Source organism: Heterocephalus glaber, unplaced genomic scaffold (assembly GCF_053883595.1).
Source record: "Heterocephalus glaber isolate CG9 unplaced genomic scaffold, H.glaber_assembly_v1.0 deba00001586, whole genome shotgun sequence".
Taxonomy (NCBI): Eukaryota; Metazoa; Chordata; class Mammalia; order Rodentia; family Bathyergidae; genus Heterocephalus; species Heterocephalus glaber.
The window spans coordinates 6,403,363-6,420,625 of NW_028258364.1; the positions used below are offsets into that span (position 1 = coordinate 6,403,363).

General features: G+C 33.6%; 1 protein-coding gene across 1 annotated transcript in view; it reads right to left on the bottom strand.

Moving 5' to 3' along the window:
• The window catches only part of LOC101718799 (pre-mRNA processing factor 40A), a 39,331-nt gene that overhangs the window by 11,866 nt on the left and 10,202 nt on the right, over window positions 1-17,263 (bottom strand). Inside the window, 5 exon segments of the mRNA XM_087193313.1 lie at window positions 628-761; window positions 1,758-1,908; window positions 2,950-3,058; window positions 4,397-4,443; window positions 15,974-15,990. Of these exon segments, the coding sequence (XP_087049439.1) occupies window positions 628-761; window positions 1,758-1,908; window positions 2,950-3,058; window positions 4,397-4,443; window positions 15,974-15,990 (458 nt within the window).

The following is a 17,263-nucleotide window of genomic DNA, read 5'->3' on the forward strand; positions in this document are numbered from 1 at the left end:
GGTAATGTGGTGAGATATGAAATATAAAAATGTATTGCTCTATGATATTCTCCATTACTGAGTGAATAAAATTGATATTTAGAGATGAAAATGAGCAAGTAGCTAAAGGGCATGTAATCCCAGCTCCCGTGTACAGTGATTAAGAGATTATAACTCATTGCCAAAAATATACCAGCTTATTTCCTATGTTCTCTGGAAACTATACATCAACTACTACTAATGATCATCACATATATCTTTTTTTTAGTCATCCCTCATGCTATTTATTTTTCTCAATTGAAATCTTACCATATATCAATGCTGATTTTAACAACTACAATATGTTCCTTTATCTGAAATGACTTTTTTTTTTTTTTGGTACCAGGGATCAAACTCGGGTCCTTGCGCTTGCAAGGCAGGCAGTGAAACCACTGAGCTAAATCCCGGGCCCCTGAAATGACTTTTTAGAAAGAAATACAGTAGCTACTTGTAGAAATCAGAGTTAAATGTGTACAGGTCTTCCACAGCCTAGGCAAATGACTCTGAAACAGACTGTTCATATCATTCACATTCAAAATTGTTCATATCATTGTTCAAACGCAGTAACTACATTATAAAACTAAGCTATAAAAGAGATTTTTCTATTACCTGAAAAGATTCTCTATTTTTACGCTGACGTCTCCTTTCTCTCAGCAAATTCTTCTGTTTTTCTTCTTCCTCCTCCTATTCTAAAGCCCGAATATGCTCTTCAAAGCAAATTAATGCATCTTCTTTGTCCATGTCTAAAATATTTTTCAGATAAAAATCACAATTTTAAATGTCAGGAGGAGATTTAGCTCAATGGTTCTGCCGCCTGCCTCGCAAGCACAAGGTCCCGAGTTCGATCCCCGGTACCAAAAAAACAAAACAAAAAAAGGTACATAAATGTCAGGAGAGTAGTTTACTCACATTCATTCTCTACAAATTTCAAATTTCCTTTTCAAAAAATAACCTGTACTTAAACTCAAATGACTTATAATCATGTTAAACAGGAAAGTTCTAAGGAAAAATTCACAAGAACTCATTTAAATGATGAAACAAAAACGTATGTATATCACAAAAATAAAGTTATCATGTTAAAATATATCAGCAATATAATTCTCCCAGACACTTTTCAGAGCAGTTATCGGTTACCTTGCATGCAGTCATGCATCACAAGGCAATTTTGCAATTTCATCATCGATACTTTTTTTCTTTTGCAAAACTGACTTTACGCTCAGGGTATAGCCTAGTGGTAGAGTGCTTGCACAACCTGCATGAGGTCCTGGGTTCAATTCTCAACACCACACATACACATAGAACTTACTACCTCAAGAAAATAGCGTAAGTAAAATGTCATCATTTATATAAAAATGGCTAAGGACACTTTCAAGTTTGACCTATAATTTACTCATTTCAGGAATTATTTATTAAAGACAAAAAAAAATTTGTACTGAACCACAGAACTCATTTAGAAAGAAATATGAATTAAAATTAATGAAAGTATGTTTTTTTTCGTTCTTTGAGACAGTGTTTCACTATGTAGTCCAGGCTGGCCTGAACTCATGGTGATCCTCCTGCTTTAGTCTCTCAAGTACCAGGATTACAGGCATATGCCAGCATGCCCCGCTTAATAAAACATGGCTATCAGGGACAACGATATAAAACTGAATTAGTGATCACATATAAAGTGAGAGCAATTGTTTGCTGCTGCAGGATACTGTTTCAAACCATTTTTCTTATTTAGCCATTATTCTTACTCTGTAACTCTTCATCTTCTGCAAAAGTTGGATTATCCATCAGATACTGCTGGGCCTCAGACCAAGTAGTAGAGTATGTTACGTTAGCCATATTATCAAGTATATTTTTTAAGGCTTCCCAACTTTTCTTTCGCAACTGCTTTGCTTGCTCCTACAACAAAAGTATGACTAGATCTATGAAGTTCAAAGAAACTAAGATATTTCACTTGTAATTAGTGAAGGTTTCTTTACATTCTAACTGAAAAAACAATTTCAAATATCATGTATCTGTTTTAAATATCCATGCTATTTGTTTTGTCCATGTCCTTGCCTACATGCTTGGCATAGTACTTAGTGTCAATTTTTCATCTCTCCAAAGGCAGCGTCTGGAAACCATATTTCTGTTTTTCTATCCTCACTCCACAAACCTCTCTTATCACCACTGCGGACAAGTCATTTAATGGGTAAATGCTAAAGTTTATACTGACCTTCAGATTATGTACAAATTTTATAATACTTGCATTTACATATTTCTCTTCAAAAACTGGCCAAAATTAAGGAACACACGATGAAAAATACATAAATAAAGCAAAAGTTTTAAAATCCTATTCTACAAGCTTAGTTCAGTGTGAACCACAGCATTTTACTGCCATTCTTTTTTTTTTTTTGGTACCGGAGATCGAACTCAGGACCTTGGGCTTGTGAGGCAGGCGGCAGAGCCACTGAGCTAAATTCCTGGCCCTTTAGTGCCATTCTTAAAGCACAATGATCACATAATATGTAAAAACCACTATTTTAAAAACTAACATGTGGGCTGGGGATTTAGCTCAGTGGTACCACTGCCTGCCTCGCAAGCGTGAGGTTCTGAGTTTGATCCTGGGTACCAAAAACAAAACAAAACAACAAAAAAAACTAACATTCTTAAAAAGTTACTTTCTTTTCCAAAGTGGGTGTAAGGCAGCCAACTAATAACAATAATTGGATATGTACCTACTGTGACTATATTATTACTTACCATGTTAGGTGAAGAGGGATGAACTTTATTATTACAGGAGTTATCCATTCTGTCTTTAAACCAAACTTCTAATAAACAGATCTCTTGCACTATATAAACTGGATAAACTAAGCAACAAAAATGGACATGATATAAAATAACTCCTAGCATTTTCTTATAAAATGCCTTTCTACAAATACCAGTAAGAATAAATGATACTTTTTATTTTTTTGACAGAAAGAATAAAAGATCTTCATAGATTTCAAGATGATCATATTCTGATATTGCATTCCAGGCTCCCATCTCTCCAAACATTTGCTCTGCTTTTCTAGTCATTTAGAAATAAATGTTACTTTTAATTTATTGTAAAAAAATTTCATCAATTTAATATTAAACTAAATATAAAACTACTAAATGAACAGTCTTTTCACTCAAGTTTATAACTGCATTATACTTTTGGATAGTAAAGAAAAAGAATTAAGTACCATTTCTCCTTAGAGAGGACAATTCCCACTGAGCAATGTTTTGTGTTGTAAACTTATCTCTGTTTCTTGGAGGAGAGACTACCAAATCAACCACAGAATTAAATTACAGATTTCAAAAGTTATCAGAAATGTAGTTAACACATAAAATATGACTATGTAAGAAAAATAAAGTCCTTCACTAAGGCTTTTCCAGAAGAATAAAGAAAACAAAACACACTGGGAAAAGACGCTTAAAAATTAAAAAAAAATTTAATATTGAACCACCCCAATCTTAAATAATAACCTAAACTTAAGCATGCTATACACAAAAGCTGATCAAAATATATAGTGAATGTTAAAATATTTTACAATAAAGACACATTGCCATTAATCCTCTTCAAAACGCCCTCATTTCAAACACACTTATCTCAACATTCTTGCCACTGTTTGAGGCAGTTCTGCAAGTCCTCCCTCTTTCCTAAATATGTCTTTACAGGGTGTGATAAAAAATACAGTGAACGCTGCTAGTCAGTGCCATACACAAAACAGAAAGGCAGACTCATAAAAACATTACAGTGTGTCCTCACACATTCACTGGATCTGGCTCTTCCCCAAAGTAAAAAATGATCATGAAAGATAAATGTTTTAAATGGATTCAGGATATCCAAACAGTCATGACAGCGCAGCTTTAAAGACACTCACAAAAGAGGACATCCAGAACTGTGGCAAGAATGATGAGATAACTGTATTCAAAAGAAGGGAGAATATTTTGTGAGGGATTAATGCCAATGTGTCTTTTATTACAATATTTTTCTTAAAAAATTGCACACTGACCATGTTTTTCAATAATACCTTGTAAATGTAAATTTTCAAAATGTTACACTTAATGGAAATAGCTTATTTCTATCTCACAAATAAAAGTTTCAATCTTCTTATGAAGTAGAATAGAGTCAAGCTTGACTATTACAGTCTTTTCCCCTTTTTCTTCTAGTCTCTAATTAGTAACTCAAGTCTACAAGTTAAATTTCACCTAACTGCTAATATATCTTGCGCTTTATGAAAGCGCTGCATTCACTGTATAAAACTGCCACAATCATCTACCTTCATTTAACACATCCACTGTGGATTACTTAGTACACTTGGCAAAAAGTACAACACAATCAATATGATAATCATATTCTATGCATCATTAAAAATCTTACTTATATCTGGTTGTAGAAGTCATTTTCTCATGATTTTCAAGAAAATGCTGAAATGGGCCCGGGATTTAGCTCAGTGGTTCTGCTGCCTGCCTCGAAAACTGAAGGACCTGAGTTTGATCCCCAGTACCAAAAAAAAAAAAAAAAGCTGTGGGTTCCATATCGCCCGATTTTTTTTAGATGGTAACAACTATGACTGGAGGAGGGCTATAAAAATGATCCACAGGGTATTTCTTCAAATCTAAAATATTAAAGTAGATACCTCTAAGAAAGGGAAAAAGAATTCAATCATTGTCATTCTATCCCATGGTTTTTTTACCACTCAAGATTTTACTTTAATCTTGACTTGAGATATTTCTTTTCACAATTCGATTTTTATCAAATATCACTTTTGTGCACATGAGTGAAAAATACATAACGGAAAATACTTTGAGATTCTTCCCAGTGAGACCACTGTTTGTATCAGTGGCTAATACTCATTATATTTCAATACCATCCTCTGTGGTATCAAGAATGTTGGTAACATGCTATTTCTTCCTATCTTCTTTTTGTACTTATTTAGCGCTGACTTAACCTTTTATTTCTTCCTTATCAATTTGAGTAAGAGATGAACTACTTTTGATTCCTGCTTTGGCAGTGTGGCTGAACGCATGTAATTTATTGCTTTTTCCACTTTCTCATCAACATCACTTTACTCCTAGGGTATTATACCATTATTTTCTGGGTTTTCTTATAAACCATTCACAATATTCTATTAATGTTAGCATTCTTACTGTTCACTTGTATACAACTAAACCAGAACTACTACACAGAATGAGGAAATCATAAGACATCATAGATTACAACATGCATCCCAATTTCAGATTTTAAAAGGTGAAATGAAATACACTAATTGATAATCAACTAATTTAAGAAACAAGTACAAATGGAGAACAAAGAAATGACTTAATCAGTGTGACTGTATCCTAACATAAATGAAGCAAGATGTTCATTTTCTGTAAATTGTGAAAAGGTAAGTAATGTTAATGTAAAGGAACTACTCAGAGCCACTAGAATTCAAAGGACTTTATAAAACTTAAGCCATTTCTAAAAACAAAAAACAAAACACAACAAAAAACTTAAGCCATCCGTGTTAACAAAGTGATTGGCCCTATAGTGATTTAATAAGTCATCTGCATGACTACAGAATGAAATATTGTATGCTGCAGCAGATTAGATAATCTCAAAACTGTGTTAAATTTTTTAACTTGTTCTGACACCTTGCACTGCATAAGAAAACACAATAACTCTGGAACAAATATTAAATAGGTGCTGAAAAATATTTGGCTGTTATTCACCTCCTTTAAACATCTTTTCATCAAAAGGCTATGCAACTAAACATGCATATGTGGAAACTTCATCTGTATGGGTAATACATAGGTAAATGTTAAGATAGAGAAAGGAGTTAAAAAATTTTCAATGTTCTCAGTAGCATCTGAAAATTATACTACTTAAGCAGAGGTCTAACATGAGTTACAAAACAGTATTTAAACTCCCTTCATATTTAAAGGGCATCAACGAAAGAGAAGTTCACCAGAATTTACAGGGAGACAATGTGATGAAAAAGAGAGGGATAGCATACAGATGATCAAATAATAGGGAGGGAGAGCAATGGTATACAAGCTAACTAAGCAAATAGTAATCCAGTTGGTATTCATTATCTAGGACTTTACTTCAGCCTCAGAACTATTCTAGTGCAAAGCAGATAGGTATAACCCTTACCTCCAATCTATAGATAAGAAAATCAAGATTTAGGAATGTTAATGATTTGCTCATGTGGATTGAAATGACTTAATGAAAACTCAATCCTGTTTACCTTTTTTAAAAAAACTAAATACTTTATTCTCTACAACTGAAATACAGATTTTTACCCTTTTGGCATTGTAGACTGTCAAATTTTCTGGAAACTGTATTACTGGTTTAACTGGAGAGGAAAAAGTACAACCATGCTGAGGTCAGAGCTATGACAGGAAGGGACACAGCCACCCAAGGCTCAGCACACAGGGCAGAGGACCCAGTACTACCCACCCCTTTAGCTCAAAGGCCCTTCATGCAAGCAGCTTGGGGGTGCTAAATGACATATTTTTTTTCTTTTTTTGCTGTTAGTTCACAACTATTGCTAAAAAATGTGCACCAAAAGCACACTGTTGTATGTAACAGAAAGGACTGTTAAAAAAAAGAGGTTCATTGTTCTCTGAGGAAGGGACAAAGACCATTTCAACTCCTTGGAAATGTGCCCATGTCTTTGCTTGCTTCTTCAAGGTGCAGGAGGAAATGACTTGTCACTTTCTAAAGCTAGCTGACCAGCAGTGAGGGAACCCTGTCTCTGCAGTTGTGCTGATCAGAGGATCTTGAATTGTAAGGTATGGACCTGGGCCCATCAGCTGCCCTTAACTGAACCTGTGAAGTTGTAGGAAACAAAAACCTTCCCCATTTCCACCTCTTCCCCTGTCCCTGTGGCTGTGAGGACAGGCCACACAAAAGCTGGGGATCAGTTCTGTTTATTTTTAAAGATGAGATTTTAACCACACTAAACTCTTGGCATCAGTAATAGCTAAGTCACTTCAACAGAAATATAAGTTGTATAATAATGTCTTAAATAATACGCAAAATACCACTTAAAGGGGTGAAGCTGGAAGCGATAATGATTTATCTTGGCAAATGTTTTACTCATAGTAACTTTTCTTTAAAAGCCCTATTATGCAACTTAAAAGTACAGTTTGACTTGCTTCTATCCAAAATTAAAAGTTTTTAAAGCAAAAATGTAAATCCAAATTATCTAAATAATTAAGCAGAAGATAAAGAATGGCCCAAAATATTAGTCGTTATATCAAACAGCCTTATCAACTGGAAAGTTACCTTCACAGGATAAAATATAATGCATGTATGTAGTTATTAAACAACACTATTTACATTAGTGTAGTCTACAAGATAAGATGAAAACAAATTACACTGCTGGTTATTGTAGAAAAATTCTACAAAAGTACAACTTTCTGAAACACAGGATCTCTAGAAAGCAATGATTAAACTCTTTAGCAAGGATGCAGACTGATATTACAGAATCAGGAAAATCCCCAAAATTGCTTGGATGAATATTCTGAATGAGCCAAAGTCAGGAAAGTATAGAGTGTAAGTGTTTGCAGCCTTACGGGAATTAAGATATTCCTCACTGGAATTTTTTTATTAGTCCGCACTTCTGTCACAGATGACAGTATCACCAAATTAGTTTATTAAATTAGAAAATTGAAGTTCTAGGGAATCAGTCAACAGTTGACATTTTTACACAGCAAAAATAAGGAATATAACTGAGGACTATGAAAAATACGTTAAAAAAGGATTTATGTTACTGTTGAGAAATCTCATTAATACTGCTGTAAACACATACGAGTCATGTTTTTTGTAAGATTACTTAGAGCTGAAAAAATAGACAACTCAATATCCACCTATAGAAAAAAGGTCAATATGATCCATTCATTCATATTATCAATGTATACTACTTATAATATAATGGATGTCTAAGCTTCAGGGGCAAATAAAAAGATTAAGACACTGCAACTAATGATAGTCATAATAAAAACAAGAAAAAATTTTGAAATGCAAAGAAAACTGGGCATTTAAAAAAAACCAACTATGTATTATGGCAAAGCCACTTATACTTTTTAGCATAAGAAATCTAATACACTCAACCTGGTACGATGATACATGCCTCTAATCTCAGCACTCAAGGAAACTGAGGCAGGAGGATCACAAACTTGAGCCCACCCTAGGCTCAAAGTGAGGCTTGGTCTCAGAAATTTTTAAAAAGGCTCAACTTTGTGCATGTAAGAGACAAACATTTCTATACATATACATGTTTATACAATACATAAGGTAAATTTAATGAAACAAAAAAATGGCTAAATTTAAACATTGCAAGAATGAAAGAAGCTCTCATCAACCCTAAATAAGAGAAAGTTAAAATATTAGACTTGAAAAACACAATCAGAGCACAGAATAGATTTTCTCAGCCAATTAAAAAATGTAGAAGAATCATTTCTCAGCTGTACAAAAATATCTACTTATCTGTCCCGCTAAGTAGAATTTAAAGTTGAAGCCATAAAAGAAAAAGAGGAACACTGTATAGTGTAAAACTTAATAGATCAAAAACTTGTCATGAACACATATGGCAATTTAACCTTGAAATACACAGAGCAATAAAAATACAGGGAAAAAAGGATGACATGTTTTCTGGTTAAAGATCTGAATACCTATCTTAAGTAGATCAAACAGATACGCAAGATACAGGAGTATCAAATTAACTGCAGACAAAAATTTCTAAAAATTAGTATTGAATAAGAATATAAATGAAAACTTTAAGAAACTTCAAAGAATATTTCAGACCTGTGCTTTCTGATCATAATGTAAAAGGAAAGCTTATTTAAAAACTACCTACAAAAGCACAGTCCATGAAACAAACTGGCAGGCTGAAATATTTAATTTTCATGAAGATTAAAAATTTCAGTTCTGTAAGACACTGGGAAGAACAAGAAGTCAAGCCACAGAGTAATGAAAAATATTTGCAAAAGACATTTGATAAAAATATCATCTATAATACATAATGAACCCTTAAGAAAATAATTTGATTAAAAAACATTTCACCAAAGGCATACATGGTAAATAAACATGAAAAGATGCTTCACATTAAGCATTATTAAGGAACTGTAAATTAAATTAAAAGATATCACTATAGAACTGTTAAAACTGCAAAAATCCAAAACACTAATAAAATCAAATGCTGGTAGGGATGTGGAACAACTCTCACTCATTGCTCACAGGAATTCAGGATGGTATAGCACTTCTGAAGCTACGTTGTCTGGTGTGTGGAGTCTTACTAAATTAAGCATGCCTTTACTACACTATCCAGCAAATGAGTTTCATGATATTTACTCAAACAATCTGAAAAGTATCCCAGAAAACAATCTGAACACAGATGTTTATAGCAGCTTTATTCCTAAGTGCTACAGTTTGGAAGCAAACTAAGATCCCTTCCAAAGATTTAATGGATAATTAAATTGGAGTATACTATGTTTAGACAAAGGAATATTATTCAGTGTTAAAAAGAAATGAGCTAAGAGCCAGGGATGTAGCTCAGTGGCATCACGCCTGGCTGGCAAGTGCAAGGTCCTGAGTTTGATCCCTGGTACCAGGGGGAAAAAAAAAGGAAATGAGCTGTTAAGACATTAAAAGACATGGAGAAACATTAAATGAATTATTACTGAAAGAAGCCAATTATAAAAGGCTTCATATTATGTTTCTAATCAACCACCTAACGTTCTGAAAAATGTCACATTACGGAGACAATACAGTGGTGCCTCAGTTCACGAACCTAAGAATTGTGGAAAGAATTAAGTTCGTGAACCAAGGCACTACTGTATAATAAAGATTAATGGTTGCTAGAGTTGGAATGGCACACAGAGGTTTTTTAGAGAAGTGAAACTACAGTACTTGTACAATACTACAATACTAGGTATGTTTCATTATACGTTTGCCAAAATCCATAATATGTGCAGCATCAGGAGTGAACTCTTCAGTTAACTATGAACTCCAGGTGAAAATGATGTGTTAATGTAGTTCATCATATCTTGGGTGAAGGGTGTTAATTATGGGGGAGGCTAGTATGTGGGAAGGTAAGGATTATCAATGTTGTTGTGAACCTAAAATTGCTCTCAGACACAAAAATCTATTTTAAAAAGAAAGGCCCCAACAAAAACATACCACTTAGTAACAAATCAAATGGAGGATAAAGAATAAAAGATAATTATGAGGGAAATGACAACGAAAACTCTGTATGTTAAAACTCATACGGCACAAAAGGAAGCCTGTAAATCAGTGAGCTAAGCACATCAAAAGCTAGAAAAAGAACAACATTACTAAGAAGGAAATAAAGATAAGAAAAATAAATTGAATAGTCACCCCCACAAAAAGAAAAATACAACAAAAAATAAGACGGAGGACAGCTATAATGATTTCAAACCATATCCTAAATAATTAGAAAACTTCAATGAAATAATTTCTGGAAAAATTAAACAGAACACTGGAAAAGATCAATAATCACTGAAGAAACTAAATAGAACAGTAATCAAAAACCTCTATCCTCAAAAAGTATTAGATCCATGGGCTGGGGATTTAGCTCAGTGGTTCCGCTGCCTCACAAGCACAAGGTCTCGAGTTCAATCCCCAGTACCAAAAAAAAAAAAAAAAGTATTAGATCCAGTTAGTTTTCAGTTGTGTTCTAAGAAGCTATTAAGAAATTATTTTGCATTTATATAAGCCTTTCTAGGGACCAAAAAGAGAAGAACTACTGCCCAGACACAAGGAACCTGGATAAGGTATTCACAAACTGAATTTAGAAAGAAGCAAAACACACATCTCTACACATACATACCCTATTTCCTCCGAAGTAAGACCTAACCAGAAAATAAGCCCTAGCATGATTTTTCATAATGCTCATAATATAAGCCCTGCCCTGAAAACAGCCAGTTAAGATTATCAGTCAGATGGATGCATTTAGTACATCCATTTCAACACATGATGGATGTACTAAATTATAAAATATTAATATATAATTAAATATAAATATTGATATTAGTAACAAATTATAATTAACTTTTTCAGGGGTTTTTTGAGACAGGGTCTCAAAATATAGTTCAGGCTGCCCTTGAATTCACTGTATAGTCTGGGCTGGCCTCAAACTCACTGCAATCCTCTTGCCTCAGCCTCCTGAGTGCTAGGTTTACAGGCATGTGCTACCATTGCCCTGCTATAATTAACTATTTGTAAATACCCAAGCAGGGCCTTTGGACAAGAGATAACCACCTTTGTAAACAGATGAATCTGACACTTACTGACCAATGACCAACTGGAATACAGAGACAACGCATGAATAACATGTGCACTTGATAACAAATGGACATGGTTTTGTCTAACATGAACCTTCATAATTCAACACATCATGTGTTGTAATGGATGTACTTAATGCACTTCAGTGAAATGAAATGTTTTCTGAATTTTAGTGCCTGCAACTTTTTGTCACTTTTGTGTGGACCATCATTTTTAACTGTCATCATTTTTGTTGCCACTCCTACCTCATAAGTCTTCAATTAACACTTGATTTAATGGAAACTTTGTGAAACCCATCCTGTAAGAAGTCGTGACTTGAGTGAAGAATTCATAGGATAAAATCACAGACAGCTGCATTGCCAATGAACTACGAGCAGGCTACATGGACAAGAAGCACTCATTTAACAGAGCTCTATTGCTGGACATGAGAAATTGGGGCCAATGTTATTATAGGAAATGGAGTTGCAAGAAATTCAGACTGGAATTCAGGGTTTGGAGTTATGACAATATTTTAGAAGATGATATGACTATATTTGAATAGATGCAGATTTTTTTATTAAATTCTTTTATTGGTACATTGTAGGTATACAACACAATTACATTTCTCATTGGGAATTGTACCTTTACATAACGCATCTTGGTTTTTATTTTTTCCCCATTCCTAGCCCTCCCTTCACGGCCTCCATCCTTCCCTATTTACAAAGACTTTATTTCCATTTTTTCCATTTCTCAGCATTTTTCCTTTCCCTTCTTTCCTTTCCCCTGTCCCTCCCACTACCCCTACCCCTTTGGACCTTTTCTTCCTATTTTACATTTTCAATTATTCATTCTAATCATTGGTACATTTTAGGTATACAATATAATGACATTCATCATTGGAAATTTGCACCTTTACATGGTCTCTCTTGGTTCTTATTTTTCACCCTTGCCCAGCCCTCCCTTCAACCCCTCCATTCCTCCCTATTTACAAAGATTTTGTTCCTAGTTTTCCATTTTCTCATATTAATCCCATTCCCTTCTATCCTTTCCTCTAGCCCTCCCACTTCCTTCCCCTTTGCCCCTTTTCTTCCTATTTCACATTACCTATTATACATTTAGTCCTTATTTACACTTTCAGTTTCTCACACCATAGAAACTATTTGGTATTTATTCATGTGTGTCCTATTTATTTCACTTAAGAGTATTGCCTCAATGCAGATGCAGATTTTTGTACATGAGTAAATGAATAAATGTAGATTGTTATACATGAAAAAATAAGACATCCCCTGAAAATAAGTCCTATCATGTCTTTTGAAGCAAAAATTAATATATGATTCAGTCTTATTCTCAGGGAAATATGGCATCCTAAACATGCATATGAGAAGGATGCTCAGCCAATCTACTAGACATAATATCACATATATAAACGATCAAATAAAAAGCACAATATGATTCAAAAGAGTACCAATTCTATACAATTCTATATACTAATACAATGATGTATAGGATTTTTAAGGAGAAAAAGTTAAACCTCTGTTAATACAAAATATGCAAAGAAGACCTGACTACCATATCCCCCGAAGAAATGTCTTAATATATACTATTAACACAAGCAGGAACAAAACTACCCAAAAAACTTCATATGCTTTTTCCAATACGTACACATCATAACACATTTACTCTAAGAGAGGACCTTCTAGGGAGGGTAGGTGGGTAGAAATATGAAGCAGAAAAGTTAAGAGGGTCCTGATAGAGCAACGATAATGACCACAATCTGAAGTGTAAGTCAAATTTGCACTGTAATCAAAAGAAAATAAAACAACAGAGTGTTTTCAATCAAATTCAGTGTTTCAGTCTGAGAAGGTTTAATAGAAATGTATATAAATGTTTGCTTGTTTTTTGTTTTTGGTACCGGGGATCAGAACTCAGGACCTTGCGCTTGTGAGGCAGGCACTGGAACCACTGAACTAAATCCCCGGCCTCTAAGGATACAGTTTAGATTTTTTTTTTTATGGTACCGGGGATTGAACTCGGGACCTTACACTTGCGAGGCATGTGGCGGCATCACTGAACTAAATCCCCAGCCCCAGAAATGTATATAAATGTTAATTCTCCCAAAATTCAAATAAATATAATCTTAGGTTTTAAAAAAATCAATTTCGTTGAGTATGTGTATTTAATTTTCTTAGAAGAATTTAGGAGAGATTTTGTTACTAACTGAAAATAGCTAAGAAAACAATTTAAAAACCATGAAAACTTGCCTTATTAAACAAATACTAAAGGCATCCTATAAGAAGAAAGCATAACACTGGATTAGAAATACACAAATAGAAACAGCTAGTGAAGTAGAAAAACTTGGAACTAGATGCCCGAATATATGAGAATCTAATATATGAAAAAAAAAATTTCAATTAAAGGAGACAGATAACTAACACAAATGGCTATCTTATGGACAATTCATACGAATCAAAAGCTTAAATAGTAAAAAATAAAGCAAGAACACACACGAAACTGAGTGATGTAAGGGATGGGTGAACCTTTATAAAAAGTTCAAGATATTCAGAAACTAGTATTTCCGTGACAAGTGCTGTGAAAAGGTGTTATCAACAAATGACAGACCAAGAAAATTATCCAAAAGTCCTAATTAAGAGCATCTGTAACATTTAAAGAACTGGTAACAAAACAATGTAATAGTTAAATAAATTATATCTATATCAAAGGATACTTTATGATATCATCTAAATGATTATATCTGGGAGGTGACCCACACAGATTTTCTTTTGAGACAGGGTTTCGCTATGTAAACTTAGGCTACCCTTGAACTTGTGGAGATCCTGCCTCAGCCTCCAGAGTACTGAGATTTCAGGAGTGTGCCACAACACTTGGCCCACACAGATTTTTGACAAGTAAACTTTTAAATGGGAAAAATAAGTTATGGTTCCCTTATTCAGAGTAAATTTTACTGTCTTCTAACTTATATGTGCTTTGTTTTCCTCCTAGTGAACCTATGTTATTTAAACAATCAGGAAAAACAGGAATATATATCTTTTTACAAAGATAAAAGCAGGTCCTTTAATGAAAGAATACAGGGGCGGACATTTAACTTTTATAGCAAAAGATATAAACATTTTAATAAACATTAAATAAGGTTCTCAAAAGTTTTCCCCTAAGATGTAAAATACTAATATATTTGCAGTCAATTCAAAGCTTTCTATATTTGTTCATCCATAACTGTGGGATTGGGCTGGGTGTGTAACTCAAAGGAACAGTGGTTGCTTACCATGAATAAGGAAGGCCCTGGGTTCAATCCCCAAAAATGACAACAAAACAAAACAAAACAAGCAACACCAAAAAATAAAACTGTGGAATAAGCTACTTTTTAGTACTGTTGTTATGGTTAAACAAGTAAATATAAATTCTTCCTTTGGTTATTTTTTATGGAATAGCAAAAAATGAAAATCTTCAAGGCTGATACTAACAAGAATAAAATAACCATCTTCAGTGGGGGCCCCAAGCTTAACATTATTTTCCCTAAAATATGGAAAACAGAAAAATGTTTAAAAGAATACTGTATACAGAAGCATTAGCAAAAGGTACAAGACTACTACTACCTTAAAAAAAAATGTCTGGACTCCACATGTAGAAACGTATTTTGAAATTATTGTTCCCTAATCCATATAGCAAAACAACTATTTATATAGCAATTATACTATATTAGGCATTAAAGTAATCTAGAGATGATTTAAAATATATTTGAGGATATGCGTTGTTATATGCAAATACTATGTCATTTAATATAAGGCACTTGAGCATTCAAAGATTTTGGTATCCACTTGGGGTCCTAGAACCAATTTCCTAAAGATTCAAAAGGACAGTACCAAAGTCTACAGATTCACAGTAATAAACAAGAGTAAATAACTTTTTCTATGTAAAAAAATACTTTCTTATGTAATACTTAACTGAAAATTATGATTAATAATTATTGTGTATCTACATATACTACATTTGTTCTAATTCAAAGGATTATAAAGAATCCTTCTAATTCAAAGAAGGGAATTCATAACTGACACATTTGATTGCTATGGTTTGCGTCTGATTTCTCCTCACTAAGCTGGGTCCCCAATGTGGCAATGTTTGGGAGGAGTGCCTGTAAACTGTGACTATGAGGAATGAATGCATTTTTCCTAGGAAGCACATTCTTACTCTCATGGAACTAAATTGGAACTCAAGAGTGAGTTTATTAGAAAGCGATTCCACCTTTCCTGGGTTCACCTCTTTCTTCCTCTCTCACCATATGATTTCTTCCACACACACACCACATACTGTCCTTGCATGTATTCTCCTTATGTGATGCTTTCTTCCACACTGTGAAGTAGCCAGGTGGCCCTTGCCCGAGGTTTACAGATGAAGTGGCCCAATCTTAGGACTTCTCAGTCTCCAAAATTGGGATCTATAGAAACCTCTTTTCTTTGTAAAGTAACCAGCCCAGTATTTTGTTATAGCCACACAAACACAATTTATCTTGTAAGTTCCATCAAAATTAATTTTAAAATAAACCAAACAATTATTCAATTTTGGGATTAGAAACTATAGATTAATTCAGCAGATTATGTTTAGAACAGAAATAAGGGTCAATAGGTTAGAGTGAAATACACCTATTACAAAAGTTAAAACAGTACTTACTGTGCCAGATGCTGTACCTAAAAGACAAAAAAGATAAAATATTTACACAGTGATAAATCATGCTCTCCTTTCATAACAGTTTTAACATTAATTCGTATCATTTCTTCCTCCTTATCCTTACTAATATTGTGGAACTTTTCCATCTGAATTGTGTTCCTGGTTCTCTTTCCCACAAATGAACATCTATAGGGCAAAGCATTTTCGTAACTTGCATTTTCAATCTGCGAACTCACTTGGAGCCATCTTAAGAAGTATACATCTTTAGTTTCTCTTCTTGCTATTATAGGTTCCTATCTCACCTAATTCTTCTTTCTTTGCTATATATATTACAAAAGCATAATAATGCCTCTGACCTATAATCCTATGCATTAGATTTCTGGAAACTTCAACTATCTCAAGTTCTGAACCTGTGCTGTACAAGCAACAGCCATTAGCCACAACACATTCCTGTTTAAATTAAAATTTAAACTGAGATTAAGTAAACGTTTTAGCAAAATTGGTTTAACCGCCTTAGCCACATTTCAAATACTCATTACATGTGTCTATTTGCTACTGCATTTGACAGTCCACTGTACAGAAAATTCCCATCATTGCAGCAAGTTCTATTAGATGGTGTTATTCTGTATTAATGCGGAATGTTCTTTAAGACGGAAGGTATTTTGAAATGTATTAGTGAAAATAATCTCTAACCTTAGAACTAGTTAATTTAAAATTGTACATAACAATTAGCAATAACCATACCTCACAGGCTATGATACACTGTGGAGAGCTAAAACTACATAACGACAAAGATTGTAAAATAAAACAAAGAACACTCAAAAAAAGCTACTATGGATATCAATAGTACAAACAAAACTGTAAAAGTAATTAAAAATAAACTTTAATGTTATTTTCCAGGATTAGGTAATAGTACCCAAGTCTAGATATCTTAGAGATTTTAGAAACTGTATTACTTCAGAACATTTTAATGTAAATAATGAAATCTGTGAAATATTTTTAAAAGATCAATTTGTAGAAAAGCAAATGTGTATCTTAAACATGTTGCAACCAGTAACACTTAAAACAAAACAAGGTTTTTTTGTTTTTGGACTCTGGGCTTGGGAGGCAGGCACGGTGCCACTGAACTAAATCCTCTACCCAAACCAAAGTTTTGATATACTCATGGAATAAAGTTCAGCAGCTAGAATTTTAATTTACATGGAAAACTCCTTATTCATAAATAACTGAAGCATTACTTTTACATATAAAAGTCTCACTAGTCAAAGTGAACAGATATTGGTAACAGGGGAA